The sequence below is a fragment of the Lynx rufus genome, unplaced genomic scaffold (genome assembly GCF_022079265.1).
Source record: "Lynx rufus isolate CCGP_SWC_20201006 ecotype Redwood Valley unplaced genomic scaffold, mLynRuf1.p SCAF_10, whole genome shotgun sequence".
NCBI lineage: Eukaryota > Metazoa > Chordata > Mammalia > Carnivora > Felidae > Lynx > Lynx rufus.
In genome coordinates this window covers 61448174-61467294 of record NW_025814824.1, presented here as the reverse complement: position 1 = coordinate 61467294, position 19121 = coordinate 61448174, and the positions used below count along the sequence as shown (strand labels likewise).

At 41.4% G+C, this 19121-nt stretch overlaps 1 protein-coding gene across 3 annotated transcripts in view; it reads right to left on the bottom strand.

Annotated features, from left to right (window-relative positions):
* TGFBR1 (transforming growth factor beta receptor 1) overlaps positions 1-6268 on the bottom strand; it is a 57592-nt gene extending 51324 nt beyond the window's left edge. Inside the window, exon 1 of one of the 3 annotated variants that reach the window (XM_047066932.1) lies at positions 6047-6268. In XM_047066932.1, the coding sequence (XP_046922888.1) occupies positions 6047-6268 (222 nt within the window). The remainder of the gene's footprint in view (positions 1-6046) is intronic. The other 2 variants (XM_047066916.1, XM_047066924.1) reach the window with 2 other exon arrangements.
* Positions 6269-19121: the final 12853 nt, after the last annotated feature.

The window sequence follows — 19121 nt, the reverse complement described above, 5'->3', positions numbered from 1 at the left end:
AGCAGTATCTTTTTTTATAAATATATCTATGACTAAAAGATGAAAGAATATTGACATCTTTGAATAACATGTAAGATAGCTGAAAAGAATCCTGGGTTTGAACCAATGTCATCAGGGCACCTGGATGGCCCAGTCAGTTAAGTATCTGATGCTTGATTTTGGCTCAGGTCATGATCTCATGGTTTATGAGATCGAGCCCCGTGTTGGGTTCTGTGCTGACAGCACGGAGCGTGCTTGGGATTCTCTCTCCCTCTCTCTCTGCCCCACTTGTATACATGTTCTCTCTCTCAAAATAAACATTAAAAAAAAAAAAAACCAATGTCATCAAAATCTACAGTTAACTCTTGAGCATTGGTCACCCGGACCTAGTAACAAATGGACTTAAAAAAAAATCTTCTGGAAATTAACTGGTACATAAGTAAGAAACTTTTGTACTATTATACAACTACCATCAGCGTTGGTTCTGAGAATTAAATGAGACAAGGCAGACAGAATGCCTGGCACATTCTTATCATATATTCTTTTCAGATTGATAAATGGTACATGGACCACTGAATCTTCAAGAAATGTCAAAGTAACCTGTGTGCACCCATCTCTTGCAAGTCATAATTTTTTTTTAAGTTAGAAATCATTCTTTATAATGTGTATTCTCTGAGATTGCCAAACAGGGAGTAGCTTTCCAAAAAGCCAGATGTGATCTATGAAACTGGACCCACAGAAACTGGACCCAGACTTACTCCTCTCTCTCACTAGTGTTGGAGAAAGTGTCTGTCTAAAGCAAATAGCCTATAAGTCAACCAATCATTAAGTTCATATGAAAAAAGGGTAACCATAAGAAACCTACCTGCATCACCTGGGCCAAAACTGTAGAGCTAAAACTGGATCTCATTCAAAGTAGCAACAAATCTTAATGTTTATGCATAACAGTTGGATTTGATAATGAAGAAATTCAGTTAAGAAAGTCATTAATTACCCTAAGTATTAGAGTTAGGCCGGGTCAAGACAGACCATAATTTTTAAGATTCCAAAAGTTTTCTCAAGCCAGTTCAATGGGACAATGCATGAAAATCCCTGAGATACATGCCAGCATCTGCCCTCAATTCCAGAAGCAGGAAGCAAAGATGTGACCCAATCACATGATAATAAACCACAGTCCATCTGTTCAGAGAACTTGCATTATGTAAGCCACAACCAAGAAAGAACAGCAAAAGGCAGGCAGTTTGTCAACATGCGCAGGAGGCTCTGTGGTTTGAAGAAACATGTTCTCACATCAAAAGGGCCATCCATAAAAAAAATGGCATTTTTAAAACCCATGTCATTAGACATGAAAATATCTGATGAACTACAAAGGTACTACCAGAATGGTGTTGAGTTCAGATAACTGTTTCAACTAGGCCTAGAAGAACCTTTCAGCAAAGATCTTCTCCACATAAGCAGCCCTCCTCAGAGGAACAAGATTTACCTCCCTCTCAATTATTTTGATCATGTCAGTTCCCTATTTAATTTCAACAAAGTAGATCATCTAAAACTCTAAACCTAGACCATGCACTGCAAGGCCTCTCAATTACATCCACTTCAATTAAACCCCAAACAGCTTTACCATCTTTTAAACTACTAAAGTCTACTCTTCTCAATCAATAAGCTCTACACCAGGTCTTTTTATCAGCAATATAAAAAGGATATTGACCTTCTCTTGAGGACTTTTTAGCCCCTCCCCCACTCCATCAGAAGTCACTTTTCATAAATTCTGTAAAATTCAAGATAACTAACTTCACTTAGGTAAGTCACTCCATTAACCCTGCCCTCCCCTCCTCAAAGCCCTTCATATTTTAAAGAGCAGAAGATTTGTGGGGCGCCTGGGTGGCTCAGTCGGTTGGGCGTCCGACTTCGGCTCAGGTCATGATCTCACGGTCCGTGGGTTCGAGCCCCGCGTCGGGCTCTGTGCTGACAGCTCAGAGCCTGGAGCCCATTTCAGATTCTGTGTCTCCCTCTCTCTCTGCCCCTCCCCTGTTCATGCTCTGTCTCTCTCTGTCTCAAAAATAAATAAACGTTAAAAATTAAAAAAAAAAAAAAGAGCAGAAGATTTGGAATGAGATAATCTAAATTCCTGTCTTAGTTCTGCCTGACCCTAAGAAATTCACCTAATCTCTGATGTCATTTTTTTCCCTTATAAACCAAAGGGACTTACAACTTTCAGCATTAGAATGCTTACCCCTGGTGGGCAGTCCATAATATTATTTTCCCTTATTTATCCCACTTAGATTAGCTTTCTATTTTGTTTCCATTCACATATTACAGAGTTTTCAGAATTGGGGGAAAGAAACCGTGGTAATACATCCAAACCCTGCAGTATAAAGAACTGAACTCTAAAAAGGAACTTGCCAGTCAATAAAAGCTTTGATTCCTGCCCTGGTGTAGGCCCCAGGACAGTGGGGGACACAGCTTACTACTCATCAAATCTCCCTCTCTGCCCATTTGAATTTAAGCTACCTTTCAAAGTCAGTTCAAGTCCTAAAGTGTCCAGAAAGCCTCCCCCCATTACTTCAGCCTACATTAATCATTTCCCTCCTTGACTACTTGATGCCTCTCTGCAGGGATAATATTAAAAATATTTAACAACTGGCTCCACAATGGTGCCAACCAATCAGAAAGGATGTCTGATCAGTCAAAACACACGTGGCCCAGTGGAAATTGGTGGCTGAACATCAATCCAGTAATATCAACACAAAATAGCAACCTCAAACTCCAATACAACTTTCTCATCTGGTATTCAAAATCTCATGAATTAGGAAAAGTAGGTATGATCCAGAGTTTCTGTATAACTAGGGGTGAGGCTGAGACTAACAAGCAAATCTAATAACCAACTGCTTCTTTCATCACATTATGCAATTTCCATATTATATACACAGAAATGCCAATTAATATTGCATAAGTTGTACTTACATAAAACAGTATAAATACTAAAGGAAGGCTCAGTCAAGTGGAATTCACTTAATCAACAAGCATTTAAGTGGAACAGAATATAAAACACAGTGCTAGGTTCCAAAAGCATAAAGGAAAAGGCATAACCCTTGCCCTCTGGGTACCTATAACACATTCAAAACTATAGTTAAAGAACGGCACAGGAATGGTAGAAATAAACAACACAAACTGTAAGTACTATACAGTTCAAGGAAATAAAGAGTTCAGGAACTAAATCAGTACATGAAGACAGGACTGAGAACTTCTCTCCTCACATTCCCAAAAGGGGTAAAGTTAAATATGTAGTTAAAAGGCTAAAAAGTCAAGAGTCAGTGGGAAAACAGAAATCACCGGAATTGAGGGTTTACAGTAGTAACGAGTTGAGAATCTTTGGTTGAATACTCAGAGATGGCTTCAATCATAAGCCTCAAGTATTGCTCTAACTGCTGAATACAAATGGAAAATCTTGTAAACCCTTTGTGAGGATGGCTGAGGAAGATTAGCTTGGCAATAGCCTATACAAAAGCCTAGAGAGAAACTAGAAAGCAACTTAGAGTCAAGGGATAACAGGCAGGGCTAAACTGATGGCTGCACACAAAGAAAAGAAGAGACATTCGAGAAGCATTTATGGAGGAGTGCTTGGGTGGCTCAGTTGGTTAAGCATCTGACTCTTGATTTACGTTCAGATCATAATCTCACAGATCTCAGAGTTCTCGGGATCAAGCCCCTCATCATGCTATGCACTGACAGCACAGAGCCTGCTTGGGATTCTCTCCCTCCCTCTCTGCCTCTCCCCGGCTGGCTCATGCTCTCACACGCTCGCTCTCTCTCTCTCTCTCTCTCTCTCTCACTCAAAATAAATCAATAAACTTAACAACAACAACAAAAAAAGAGTTGGGGGTTTTAAGCATGTTTTCAAAGAAAAAACTTGCACGATGGCAGAAAGGAAACCAGACTCTCACACAGGATATATATGTGGACATACTGGTATGGTACTAATCTGTGTACTAGGGACAGGGAACCAATTTCCCTAGAGAAATCTGTTAAAGAGAGGAGAAGCTGGGCAGAGAAATACAAAACTGATAGATACCCAGACAATAAGGAATAACTGCAAGGTCTTAAACAGGAAGCTAAATTATAAATTTAAAAGTGCATTTGAGCTGCTTCAGAATTGATGAAAGATCAACATAAACAAGCGTGGGCAGACCAGTTGAGGGAGTCTAGACTACAGAGTAACAGCACCAGGATCAACTTTGTGCTGTATGCACACCAGTGTAGTCTGGAAGATTCTCCCCAGCATGGACTGAGCACTGTTCTGGATGCTAATTAAGTCCAATATTGTCAAGTGAATACATGAACACTTAGTGTGCTGGGTAGGCTAGGTGGAAAGAGTGAAGTATGCTATTCGAATTATTAGTGCTGTAGAAATGTTACTTTTGCTTGATACCTGACTATGGATTCTCCTACCTGTCCACATATTTACCTTGCCCCCACTCCTTAGGCCATTGTCAGAAAACCAGCATTTCCTCTAATGTAGGCCCAGTATGAAGGGATTCCAGGAATGGACTAGGTAGGCATCAGAAAAAAGCCAACCGGATTTTCATAGTGTGAAGACAAAACCAAAAAGGTAATCATAAAGACCAAGTGCTCATTAGAGGACTGAAAAGAAATATGGGCTACGTCAGACAGGTGTATATATTAAGGCATATAGGTTCTGGAAAGACTGAACTCTGGGTGGAAATCCTAACTCCAGCTCTTAGTAACTAAGTACTTAACCTAACCTGTTTGAAACTCAGTGTTCTCATCTATAACATGGGGCAAATGCCACAAGGCCTGAGGGTTTCATTGTGAGAACTGGATAATGTACTTTATGCATCTACATCATGGTAAGCTTTTAACAGACAGTAGCTATTACTCATAATTGGCACTCTCATTCTTGAGTTGTTTGTTTTTTAAAACATTTGGTATTCAATTTTAGAAACAGAAATGTACTTTCAATGTAATTTAGTTTCTAACACTAAGGATTCTATATTTTAGTTTCTAGTATTTTAGTCTGGATGTTAACAAAGTTTTTCACTGTTCCTTCCACGGAAGTAGGTTATTACCACATATCCCATCCTGACTTCATATTTTGGGAAAAAAGGAGCAAACAAACATTCTCCCTTGAAAACCAAAGTACACAGAGACTACTGATTCAAACTACTGTCACTCAAGAAAAGGAACATCACTAGCGATGTTCCTTCGAGGAAATAAAAGCGTTTGATCAATTCGGAGTCATTCCCATTCAAACATTCCAAACCCCGCAGAGTGAGCAAACGTTCAAGTTTCTACTACGAAAACAATCTGTAGCCTTCTGGTTACTGGATTCACTTCAACACTTCCCAGACGCACCAAAGAAGAAACATTCCGCACATCTTCGTGCCTCCTTCTTCTCACACAAAGCTTCGCGGCTCCCCCTTCCAAGAGCCACCCCCGGCTGGGGAAACAGCCCCTCTCGGCGGGGTCGGCCGGTGCCCAAAACGAGGGCACCCCCATGACCCGGGGGTCTCCCCCACACGTCGCCCCCTCCTGAGCTCGGCAGGCTCAGAGTTCATACCCCGCCCGGGAAACCTCCGGCGACCCCAACCCCGCCCCGGGCCCCGAGAACCTCGTGCGACCCTCCCGCTCGGGGTGGGGCGCCCAGACAACGCCACAAGGCGCCCGGGCTCTTCCAGGCCCGGCCGGCCGCACACCACCTCCGGCCCTCGGCCCGCGCCCCCTGGCTCCCCGCAAGGCAGTCCAGCCCTCGGACCGCTCCGCCCGACGCCACCTCCCCCGGGGAGCTGGGAGCAGGGGCGGCCGCCCGCTGCCCGGCACGTCCACCCGCGCCCAGACACACGCCCCCGCCCCGCCCCGCCCCGCCCGCGCTCCCCGCCCGTGATTCGCGTGGCGGCCGCCAGGCCAGGCCAGCCGGGCCCCGGCCCGGCGCCGCCACCTGCGCCCCCGGCCCCGCGCCATGTTTGAGAAAGAGAGATAGCGAGCCAGAGGCCGGGCCCGGCCCGCGCGCCCCGCAGCCGCCCGCCAGCCCTGCCGCGCCGCCGCTCACCCGTCGCCCCCGGGGCCAGCGTCGCCGCCGCCGCCAGCACGAGGAGGAGCAGCCGGGGACGCGGAGCAGCGGCCGCCGCCTCCATGGTCCCGCCGCCACCGCCTGTGGCCCGGTCCGGCCCGGCCGCCGCCTCGCCTGAACAAGCCCTGCCTCGCCCCACCTCCCGCCGCCGCGGCGGCCTCGCTCCGGCCCTTTGTAACTGCTCCGGGGCTGCGCGTCCATTGGCTGGCGGGCTCCCGCCGGCTCCGCCTCCCGGCTGTCTGCGAGCGGCCAAGCGGGACCAATCCCGGAGCCCCGCCCACGGGCTCGCTGGACAGCCAATCCGCAGCCGCGGGCGCCGGCCTCTGACCACGCCCCCAGACTCCCCGGGGGCCGTGCTGCCAGACCCCTGCCCCAGCTCCAGCCGCTCCCTGCTTGGAGGAGGCCGGGTAGCGGCAGGGTCTAGCGAGCCCTGCCCTGGCTTAGCCTCCAGCCCCGGAGGGCGAGGGTTGCACGAGGGGTGTGTCTGGGTGTGAGTCGCTTTCGGAAAAAGGCTGTGGCAGCTCTAACGCTCTTCTCTTGTAGCCTTCTCTCAGCACCTAAGATCTAGCACTGACCCCAACCCCACCCCGATCCCCCCTTCATGGCCCTGCACCACCAATCCTCAACACAGTCGCCCAGATCCGCGGTCGTCAGGCAGGCTTCAACTTCCATTTCCCAAATCCAAGCTTCAACTTTCAACAGCCCGCCCCCCAAGTCCTTCCTCCGTGCCTTTGATATATGACTCAGTCTTCTCCTCCCGCTGTCAGTGTCTAACCCCAACCTAGCCCACCTCTCAAATTCCAGGCCCTGAAAGTCCTCAAATCCTGGTCTCAGATCTCAGACTTAGACTTCAGATCCTGAGCTCCGACACACCCCCGAAGAGCCTCTCTCCCTTCGGAACTCAGAGCAGACCCAGAACGGGTTCCAAACCACACTCCTTTCTGACCTCCTCCTGATCCAGGTGGGAAAGGGAAGGTTCCCACCCCCACCCCCCAAGAAGGAGGACTTCCCTTCTTAGCACGCAGCACTCCTCCCGTGGCGGAGGGGGCGTAGTTAATACTTTGACTTGCCTCTGACACGCCTGCACAATAATTCTGAGGTGTCACTAGAAACCCAAATAAACTCGGCTACGTTTTCATTCTGAATTCCTAATTTACTGTGAGACGCTCCACCCACCTTCCCTCTGGGACACCAAAATGAGCTCCAGATTTGTAATTCTTCCTGTCAGACTAGTCCTCTCTTCAGACACAAACACAGCCGAGGAGGCTGTTACATAGAACAGAGAACATTTTTCCACAGAACCTTTTAAGGAGAAAATTTTATTTTCTGTGTGATTTGAGCTTGGAATTAAATAAACCTTGGTGGCAGGAATCAGAATCACCCTCCAGCATCAATTTGTAAATTAGCGCTACTCCTCGCTGAGCACTTTACCTGCCAGCAAAGACTTCCCTCCCGAGCTGTAAAAGGGTAGGTAGGGTGTTGGAGTGGAGATCTGAGACCTGCTCCATTCCCCTCCTGAACAGGATACTTATTTGAGCAAGTCAGTTAACCTTTCCGAGTCTCCATGTCTTCATCTGTAAAATGGAAACAATACCTCCTCTTTAGTGAGAGGATGTAAGATTTGGGGTTCTTCTCCCCCTCCTTCAAGCTTTACTTCTAGGCCCTCCCTCCAGCCACTGCTCTCTGACAAGTAAGCTAGGGTTCTACACTGAACCGCCGACCTAGGGATGCAGGTACTACCAAAAACAAAGCAGAGGCTGCCCTCTTGGGCAGCTGGAGAAAGCCAGTAACAAGTTCTCCTCTGGCTCCCTGCAGCGAGCAGACCAAGCAGGGAAAGACTGCCACTGGCTGGCTCTGGTCCCCATCTGCTCTCTCAGTTCCAGTTTCTTCCATGGAGATGTGGTGGGTAAGGGTCTTGTGATACCATGGGGTCTGTTAGACTGATTTTTCAGGACTCTATTCTCAGTGTCTTCCATGAAAGCTCAGGAGACATTTATTCTAAGAATGAATAAATGAATGAATGAATGAATGCTTCAACCCAGACAAGTGAAGTGTCCCCTCATGGGGTTCTCTCATTAGATTCTTCATCTCTAAAATGGAAATATTATACCTACCCCATTTATAAACAAAAGGGATTGAATCACATATCTTGAGCCCCTTAAATGATGTAATGTGTCTGGAACAGTGTCTAGAACACAGTAAATACATTTTTTTAGGACATAGTAAATATTTAGTTAATGCCATTTCCTTTGCCCAGCCCCTTCCGGCTCTGTTTGATTCTAATCAGCATTCATTTCTGTTAACCTGTACCTTCGCCTTACAGAGCCTCAGTTAATCAGTGTCAGATTATTTTCTATGACACACTTCCAGTTCCTTAATATTTTCCATGGAACTGAGAGTCTTCATTAGAAAACTGAGGAACAGGAAGGAGAAACATACTATTTTTAAATTTTATTTTCCTGATATTAGGAGGAAATTTCCATGAGCGTGGATCCATAAATAAACTACATGGGAATGGAACAATAAATGATAAGTTTAAAATCATGGTTCTCAAACTTTAAAATGTCTTCAAATTAGCTGGAGAACTTTAAAAAATGCAGATTCCTGGGTATCAGCCCCAGAGAGTCTGTATCAGTTCATCTGAAGGAGGTCCAGGAGACTGCATTTAGAACAAAGACCCCGGTGACTCTGCTGCCGGTGTCACCAGGCCACACTTCAAAAGACACTGGTTTGGAAAATGTTTCCCTGAAATTCAAGAAATAAAAATGCATATGCTTATTTCACCCTTTGAGAAAGGGAGAGCAATGGAAGAAGCCTCTGGCTTTGGAGGCCTGCAGACCCTAGCTGGAATTCTGACTCCGCCATTTATCAGATGTAGGATGCGTGTATACGCCATGATTTCTCTGAGACTTCACATTCCCCGGTGTAAAATGGAATAATGATACTGACTCATATATTTGTTGTAAGGTCTAAATGAGCTCTTGCACATGGAGAATCTCCCATAACTGTTAATTCCCGTCGCAGACTCTATAGTAACAGAGTCTGTAGGCTCTGAAAAAGGCTTGTTACTCCACCTTGATTTCATGGGGAAGAAACTGACAACCAGCCCCCAGCACGTCAGCTTCAGAGCCAGGACTAAGAGACTCTTACTCCAATGCCTTGTCCTCTGCACAATGCTACCGCTCAGTCTTTATGACAAATCCATTGTTTGCTTTTCCTTTTGGATTATTCCCTCAAGATGTTTTCTCCCAAGTAGAGAGCAGAGACAGCCGGTTGCCTAAACTACATCCATTCCTACATTCACCTTATAACAGAATCCTCATTTTGGGGGGAGGGGGGAACAGTTCACCTGGCTCAAAATCTTAATTTCCCAGGCTCCTGGCACTTAGATATGACCATGTGACAGAGTTCTGCCCAGTGAAACATAAGAAGTCTACCAGGTAGAGTTGTTGGAATGATACCGTTTTCCCCATAAAGCAGAGACAGACTCTTCACATTCTTATCTTCTTTCTGCCCAGAACACAGTTGCAATGCCTGGAGGTACAGCAGCCATTTTGTGAGCATAAGGATGATGGTCACTACTAGGAATAGTAGAGCGAAAAATGGAGAGAGTCTGGGTCCTTGATAAATTCCTTGAGCAACTGTGCCAGCTCTAAATGCTTACAAATGAAGTTCATATTACATGAAAAAAATAAACATCTTTTTTTCACCTTAAAACACTTCAATTCTAGTCGTATGCTAACTATTGTATATTTTGTTTCTATCTTATTTTTTAACTTACAAGCTATTATTCATTTGTGCCATTATCTATTACTAACTCCTGGGTTCCTAACTGAATATCAAATCACCTTAAAATTTAGTGGCTTAGAATAATAACCATATATTATTTCTCAGGAGACTGTGGGTAGGCTGTGCTGTTTTTCTCAGCCTAGGCCAATTTAAGCAGATTGCAGCTGAGCTCACATATGAGTCTGCTGTCAGGGGGCAGGTCAGCTGGGAGTTGAACAGATCTAATGGTTTAGATCAGCTCCTTTATGTGGTTTTTCATTCTGTAGCAGGATAGCCTACTTTTGTTAACATGACAGTTCAGGGATCCAAGATAATGAATGGCGGTTTACAACTGGCACATCATTTCTGCCACATCCCATTGGTTTGGGCATGAATTAGGCCAGACCCAAATTCAAAGGGTGGGGAAATAGAATCCACCTCTTCATAAAAAGAGCTGCAAAGTCACATTGCAAAGGTGTGTGGATACCAAGAGAGAAATAATGTGGCCATTTTTGCAAACACTTTTTACCACTTTTTCTGATCTTTACTTTTTTTTTTTTTTTAATCCCTAGCGTTTCCATCTCAAATCACTTTAATTCTGCCTGAAGTACATCCTTTCAAATTCCCTTTGGTGAGAGTCGACCCTGTAGCAAACAATTTTAGTTTTCATTTGACCGAGATGACAACATTTAATCCTTATTTTTGGGCAGTGTGTTCACTGGACATAGAATTCTAGATTCGTAATTGTTTTCTTTCAACAATCAAAGCTATCCTTCCACTGTTTCTGGCTTCCATTGTTGTGCATGTGAAATCAGATGTTAGTCTGTTTCTCCTTTGTAGGTACTTGGTCTTTTCTTTCTACTTTTTTTGAATAGACTTTATTTTTTCTAAATAAAAATATTTATAAATAAATATTATAAATAATAAATAAAACATTTATTTTTTAGGTTCACAACAAAATGGAGGATAAATTACATAGAGTTCCCATATATTCCCTGTCTCTTCCTAGGCACAGTCTCCCCCACTATTCATATCCCCCATCAGAGTGGTACCTTTTTTATAATCAATAAACCTGCACTGACCACGTCATTATCACCCAAAGTCCATAACTTCCATTAGAGTTCATTCCTTGTGTTGTACATTCTAGGGGTTTTAATAAATGTTTAATGGCATATGTCTACCACCCTGGTATCATACAAAATAGTTTCACAGCATATTCTGTGCTCAGCCTACTTGTCTCTCCCTCCCCCTAACCCTTGGCAATCACCAATTTTTTACTATCTCCATAATTTTGCCTTTTCCAGAATGTCATATAGTCAGAATCAAACTGTAGCCTTTTAAGATTGGCTTCTTTCACTTAGTAATATGCATTTAAGTTTTCTCCATATCTTTTCATGGCTTGATGCTTCATTTCCATTTAGCGCTGAATAATATTCTGTTCTATAGATTTACTAGAGTTTATTTATCCATTCAACCCCTGAAGGATGTCTTGGTTGCTTCCAAGTTTGGGCAATTACGGATGAAATGCTATAAACATCCGTGTGCAAGTTTTTGTGTGGACATAAGTTTTCAACTCATTTGGGTAAATACCAAAGAGCATGATTGCTGGATCATATGATAAGAGTATGTTTAGCTTTGTAAGGAACCGCCAAACTGTCTTCCAAAGTGGCTGTACCATTTTGCATTCCCACTAGCAATGAATGCGAGTCCTATTGCTCCGTATCTGGCTGCTTTTATTTAATTGAATTTTTCATCCCTAGAAGTTTCATTTGGGTCTTTTAAAAATCTTTATTTCTCCTCTCATTATGTCCACATTTTTCTTTACATCCCTAAATATCTGAAGCATATTTACAATAGCTGTTTTAATGTACTTGTTGGTTAATTCCATCTTCTGTGTCTGTTTCTGTTTACTGATATTTTGGGCTCACATTTTCCTGCCGCTTTTTATGTCTAGCAACTTTTTATTGGATGCCAGACATTGTAAATTTTAGGGTATGGAATGCTTTATTTTCCTGAGGAGTCATGATCTTTTCCTGACAGTGAGTTAAGTTACTTGCAGATTAGTTTCACCCTTCAGAGGCTTATTTTAAAATTCCTTTAGGACAAGTCCAAAATAACTATTATTTTAAGACTAATTGTGCATCATTTAGAAGGTGTGTTCTTTTTTTTTTTTTTTTTTTTTTTTTAAGAAGGTGTGTTCTTTCTGGGATCTCTGCTAAATGCTCTATATATTCTACAAGGTCTCTCTACTCTGGCTGGAGAGGACTCAATTCCTGAGCTCATCTGAACTCTGAGAATCTGTTTTATAGCTTCTCAGTAATTTTTCTGTCTTCCAAAGTTGTTCTTGCCAGCCTTGTGGGGGTCTCGCTCTCTGCATGCATAGGTTAGTATTCAGCCAAAAAGTCAAAAGGACCCCAATGTGGATTTCTCAAACTGTCTGTAGAACTCCTTCCTCACCAGAGCTCTGCCTTGCAGATTCTAGCAGCTGCGGGTTCCCTGAGCTCTGATCTCGAGCTCCTCAAATCAGAGGAAATGCTGGGCAACTGTGTTTGTTATTCATTTACATATCATCTTCTGTGAAGTGCCTGTCCAACTCTCTTGCTCAAGTCTTATATTTATAGGGGTTACCTGTATAATCTGGATATGAGGCCATTGCCAAATGTGTATATAGTAAATATGTTTTGCTCTGTTATTTTACTGATGTTGTTTTAAAAGTGCAGCAGTTTTAATTATTCCTCTTTTATAGATAGTTCTTTCTGTGTTCTGTCTAGAAAAAAATTGTCTACCCTCAACCACAAAGATATTCCTCTTCATTTTCTTCAAGTTGCTTTAAAGTTTTAGCTTTTACACTTAAGTCTTTAAGCTACCTTGAATTAACTCTTGTATAAGATGTGAGGTGTGAGTCAAGGTTTAATTTTTTCCATACTGACATTCCGTTGATCATACTGACATTCAGTATGATTTGCTGAAAAAAGTTTTCTTCCCCTTTTAAACTACATTGGTACCTTTGTCAAAAATCATGTGACTGTATATTTGTCAGTTTATTTCTGGACTCGTTTCTTTTACATTGGTCTAATTGTCTATCTTAATGCCAGTTTCACTCTCCTGATTACTGTACTTTATGGGAAGTTTTAAAATCATGTAGAGTTTGCCTCCCAACTTTGTTCTTCTTCACCATTGTTTTGCTCACTGTAAGAAGTAAATTGTAATGATAGCTTGTCAATATCTACAAAAAAGCCTGCTAGAATTCTTACTGAAATTGCATTGAAACTGTAAATTCAGATTCTGGGAGAACTGACGTCTTTATAATATTGATCATTCTAATCTGTATGCATGGTATATGTCTCCATCTACTCAGGTCTTTAATTTCTCTCAACCAATGTTTTATAGTTTTTGTTGGTAGAAGTCATCATAACACTTGTTCAATTTATTTCTAGCTACATTTTTATGTTATTATAAATGAATTTCATTTTCTAATTGCTTCCATTAAGTTTTCTAAAATTTTTAATTTTAATTCTAGTTAGCTAACATACTGTATTATATTAGTTTCAGGTGTGTAATGCAGTGGTTCAACAATTCTGTACATGACCCGGTGCTCATCACAAGCATGCTCCTTAATCTTCATCACCTATTTCACCCATCCCTCCACCCACCTCCCCTCTGGTAACCATCAGTTTGTTCTCTGTAATCAAGAATCTGGTTTTTGGGTTGTTTCTTTTTTTCTTTGCTGCTTTGTTTTCTTTCTTAAATTCCACATATAAGTAAAATCATATGGTATTTATCTTTCTCTGACTATGTCACTTAGCAGTGTACTCTCTAGGTCCATCCATGTTGTTGCAAATGGCAAGATTTCACTCTTTTTTATGGCTGAGTAATATTGCAATATATCTCAATCTCTATCTATCTATCTACCTATATATCTATCTACACACACACACACACACACACACACACACACACACACCCGCACCCCGCAACTTTATCCATTCATCTATCAATGGGCATTTGGGCTGCTTGCAGAATATGGCTATGGTAAATAATGCTGCAATAAACATAGGGGTGCATGTATCCCTTTGAATTAGTGTTTTTGTATTTTGGCAGTAGATACCCAGTAGCGCAATTACTGAGTCATAGGGGAGTTCTATTTTTAACTTTTTGAGGGACCTCCATACTGTTTTCCACAGTGGCTGCACCAATTTGCATTCCCACCAACAGTGCACGAGAGTTCCTTTTTCTCCACGTCCTTGCCAACACCTGGTGTTTCTTGTGTTGTTGATTTCAGCCATTCTGACAGGTGTGAAGTGATACCTCATTGTAGTTTTTGATTTGCATTTCCCTGATGATCAGTGATGTTGAGCATCTTTACATGTGTCTGTTGGCCATCTGGATGTCTTCTTTGGAGAAATGTCTGTTCATGTCTTCTGCCATTTTTTTAATTGGATTGTTTTTGGGGATGTTTTTTGAAATATTTTGGATACTAACCCTTTATCAGATATGTGATTTGCAAATATCTTTCCCCATTTCATAGGTTGTTTTCTAGTTTAGTTGATTGTTTGGTTTTTTGTTTTTTGTTTTTGTTTTGTTTTGGGCTTTTTTTTTTTTTTGGTGTTTTGTTTTGTTTTGTTTTTGCTGTACAGAAGCTTTGTATTTTGACGTAGTCCCAGTGGTTTACTTTTGTTTTTACTTCCCTTGCCTTGAGAGACATGTCTAGAAAAATGTTGCTACAGCCAATGTCAGAGAAATCACTGCCTGTGGTCTATTCTATTTTTATGGTTTCAGGTCTCACATTTAGGCTCTTAATCCATTTTGAGTTTATTTTTGTTATAGGTGAGAAGGTAATCCAATTTCATTCTTTTGCAAGTGACTGTCTAGTTTTATCAACACCATTTGTTGAAGAGACTGTCTTTTTACCATTGCATATTCTTGCCTTCTTTGTTGGAGAGTAATTGTCCATATGATCATGGGTTTATTTCTAGGTTCTCCCTTCTGTTCTATTGATCTATGTGTCTATGTCTGTGCCAGTACCACACTCTTTTGATTATTACGGCTTTGTAGTATATCTTGATATCTGGGAATGTGATACCTCCAGTTTTGTTCTTTTTAAAGATTGCTTCAGCTGTTTGGGGTCTTTTATGGTTCCATACAAATTTTAGAATTGTTTGTTCTAGTTCTTTGCAAAACGCTGTTGGTATTTTGATAGAGATTGCATTAAATGTGCAGATTGCTTTGAGCATATGGACATTTTAACAATATTTGTTCTTCCAATCCATGAGCACGGAGTTTCTTTCCATTTTATTTGTGTCATCTTCAATCTCTTTCATCAGTATTTTATAGTTTTCGGAGTATAGGTTTTTTACCTCCTTGGTTAAGTTTATTCCTAGGTGTCTTATTATTTTTGGTACAATTGTAAAGGGGATTGTTTTTCTTAATTTCTATTTTTGCTACTTTATTATTAGTGTCTAGAAATGCAATGGACTTCTGTATATTGATTTTGTATCCTGAAACCTTACTAAATTAATTTATCAGTTCTAGTAGTTTTTTGGTGGAGTCTTTAGAGTTTTTTATATACAGTCTTTAGAGTTTTTTATATACAGTTTTTTATATACAGTATATTTTTATATAATAGTGAAAGTTTTACACCTTCCTTAGCAAATTGAATACATTTATTTCTTTTTCTTGTCTGATTGCTGTAGCTAGGACTTCCAATACTATGTTGAATAAAAGTGGTGAGAGTGGATGGACATCATGTCATGTTCCTGACCTTAGGGGGAAAGCTCTCAGTTTTTCACCATTGAGGATGATATTACCTGTGGGTTCTTCACATATCGTCTCTATTGTGTTGACGTATGTTTCCTCTAGATCTGCTTTGTTGAGGGGTTTTATCATGAATGGATGTTGTACTTTGTCAAATCGTATCCTTTCTTTTATACTTTCTCTTGTTGATGTGATGTATCAAGTTGAATGATTTATGAATAATGAACTACACTTGCATGCCAGGAATAAATCCCGCTTGACTGTGGTGGATGATTTTTTTTAATGTATTGCTGAATTCAGTTTGCTGATATTTTGTTGATGATTTTTGCATCTATGCTCATCAGAGATATTGGCCTGTGGTTCTCTTTTTTGTTGTGTCTTTTTTTTTAAATTTTTTTTTCAACGTTTATTTATTTTTGGGACAGAGAGAGACAGAGCATGAACGGGGGAGGGTCAGAGAGAGAGGGAGACACAGAATCGGAAACAGGCTCCAGGCTCCGAGCCATCAGCCCAGAGCCCGACGCGGGGCTCGAACTCACGGACCGCGAGATCGTGACCTGGCTGAAGTCGGACGCTTAACCGACTGCGCCACCCAGGCGCCCCTCTTTTTTGTTGTGTCTTTATCTGGTTTTCATATAAGGGTAATGCTGGCCTCATAGAATGAATTCAGAAGCTTTCTTTCCTCTTCTAGTTTTTGGAGTAGTTTGGGAAGAGTAAGTATTAGCTTTTCTTTAAATGTTTGGTAGAATTCACCTGTGAAGCTGTCTGGTCCTGGGATTTTGTTTGGTGGGAGGTTTTTTGTTGTTGTTAACTGATCAATTTCATTGCTAGCAATCAGTCTGTTCAAATGTTCTGTTTCTTCCTGATTCAGTTTTGGGAGGTTATATGTTTCTAGGAATTTATTTCTTCCAGGTTGCCTAATTTGTTGGGATATAATTTTTCATAACATTCTCTTATAATCCTTTGTATTTCTGTAGTGTTAGCTGTTATTTCTTCTCTTTCACTCCTGATTTTGTTTATTTGAGTCCTCTCCCTCTCTCTAGATGAATCTAAAGATTTATCAATCTTGTTGATCTTTTCAAAGAAACAACCTGGTTTCATTGATCTGTTCTATTGTTTTTTATTTCATTCATTTCTGCTCTAATCTTTATTATTTCCTTCCTTCTACTGGTTTTGGGTTTTATTTGTTCTGCTTTTTCTAGATCCTTTAGGTGTAAGGTTAGGTTGTTTATTTGACATTTTTCTTGCTTCTTGAGGTAGGCCTGTTTTAGTATGAACTTCCCTCTTAGAACAGCTTTTGTTGCATCTTAAATTTTTTACCATTGTGTTTTCATTTTCATTTATCTCCATGTATTTTTAGATTTCCTCGTTGATTTCTTGGTTGACCCATTCATTGTTTAGTAGCAGGTTATTTAACCTCCATGTATTTGTTTCCATTAAGTTTTAATTTTTTTTAATAGAAGTTGTATTTGAATCTTTCCCAATTCTATTTGGTCTTCCTTTATTGTTCCTTGTTTCCAACATGTGTTTTTCAATTTGGCTTGTTTTGTTTTGTTTTGTTTTGTTTTACAGCATTTAAAGCATTGGTATGTTAAAAAAAAACACAACAATCATAGTTACTTCATAATTGTGTTTGTATATGATGATTCAAGCATATGAAATCTTGTGAGTCTATTTCTGTGTCTGTTGTTTCTCATTTATAGTGCCTCTGCATACACATTGTTCTTTTTATTGAAAGCTGTGCATTTTCTTCAGAATTTTGTTTAAAAATTTTTTTTCAGGGGCGCCTGGGTGGCGCAGTCGGTTAAGCGTCCGACTTCAGCCAGGTCACGATCTCGCGGTCCGTGAGTTCGAGCCCCGCGTCAGGCTCTGGGCTGATGGCTCAGAGCCTGGAGCCTGCTTCTGATTCTGTGTCTCCCTCTCTCTCTGCCCCTCCCCCATTCATGCTCTGTCTCTCTCTGTCCCAAAAATAAATAAACGTTGAAAAAAAAAATCCAAAAATAAATAAACATTGAAAAAAAAATTTAAAAAAAAATTTTTTTTCAATGTTTATTTATTTTGAGAGACAGAGAGAGACAGAGTGTGAGTAGGAAAGGGGCAGAGAAAGAGGGAGACACGGAATTCAAAGCAGGTTCCAGACCATGAGCTGTCAGCACAGAGCCCGATGCGGGGCTTGAACCCACGAACCGTGAGATCATGACCTGGGCTGAAGTCGGACACCCAACCAACTGAGCCACCCAGGCACCCCAGAATTTTATTTGTGATAATTCTTTAAGGTCTGAGGTAAAGGTACGTTCTTCTATCGAGGATTTGCATTTGTTCTTGTAACCTGTACCCCTACCAGTCTCAGGTTACTCTAACAAATTATTGGGTTGAATTTTTTTTATTTGTTTATTGTTTAGAGCACACAGGTGATACGAATTTGGGCTTTAGACTGCATGAGGGACAGTTTATGCTTCCAGAGTCTCTGTGATAACATTATTTTTCTTTTTTTGCTCCGCATTCAAGTTCTTGCAATTCCCTGCTGGTTGATGGGATTAGTGGTTATTTCTGGTTCACCTTCTCACTGGGAGTGTAGACCTTTGGGGTCTCATCTTCATGGAAGGGGTGCCCAGAGGCTTTGGATGGCCCCTGATCTTTGTACTCTGTGATTCCCTGTATTCTATGAGACCAGACATCAGAAGCTCAAGTTAATCTGGTTCAATAAGTGCCCTCAGAGCAACAGCCAGCCACAGTGCTCCAATTTCCATGATGAGCTCCTTCTTTCACTTAGTACTTTGGCCGAAGAATCTCTTAGTTTCTTTCCCCCTGATACATGCAGTTAGGAAGATATATTTCCCCAGCATTTTTAGGTTTATTCCATGGGAGGGTCAACCCATCAATTATCAGGAATGAAACTCGTGCTATCTAACCTCCTATTGCACAGGCATCTTCAAAATTACTATCAAATTTTCTGCTGCAGCATAACACAGTTGTTACTGTTATAAGTACCAAAGGGAATTCAAACAAAAGCTATTTGGCCAATACAGTGTAAAAGAAATTCAGCTTCTGGCATTGTCTCTGCTGCTTCTCAAGCATTAAAAATATGCTCACAGGCTGTCTATCCTACTCGCCTCTGTCAAGCTGGTTTCCCCAAATGCTTGGGTTGCTTTAAGAAAATGTTTTGTTTTGTGTTTTGTATTGTTTTGTTTTCATTCAGGCTTTTGTTGTGGATGTCTACTTTTAAACACACTATGGATAAAGAACTTGTCCTATGGATACTTCCTCTGCTTTGGGGACTTTATTTATTTGTGAATGTTTGATTCATTTTATAAATCCCCCATTGATCCTGGAAAACAGAAGTGGACCCTTTTGTACACGTGAATTTTTGTGTTGTGTATGTGTGCATATTTAATCCTGGTAGTTAACCTTTGCTTAATTTTGGTTGCTTGATCTGTAAAGACACAGATGTGCATTAAGCTCTCCCCGCTGCTTTCCCTGCCTCCCCAGAGACACATCCTCTGGCTTTCACCACCCTCCTTAACTCAGCGTA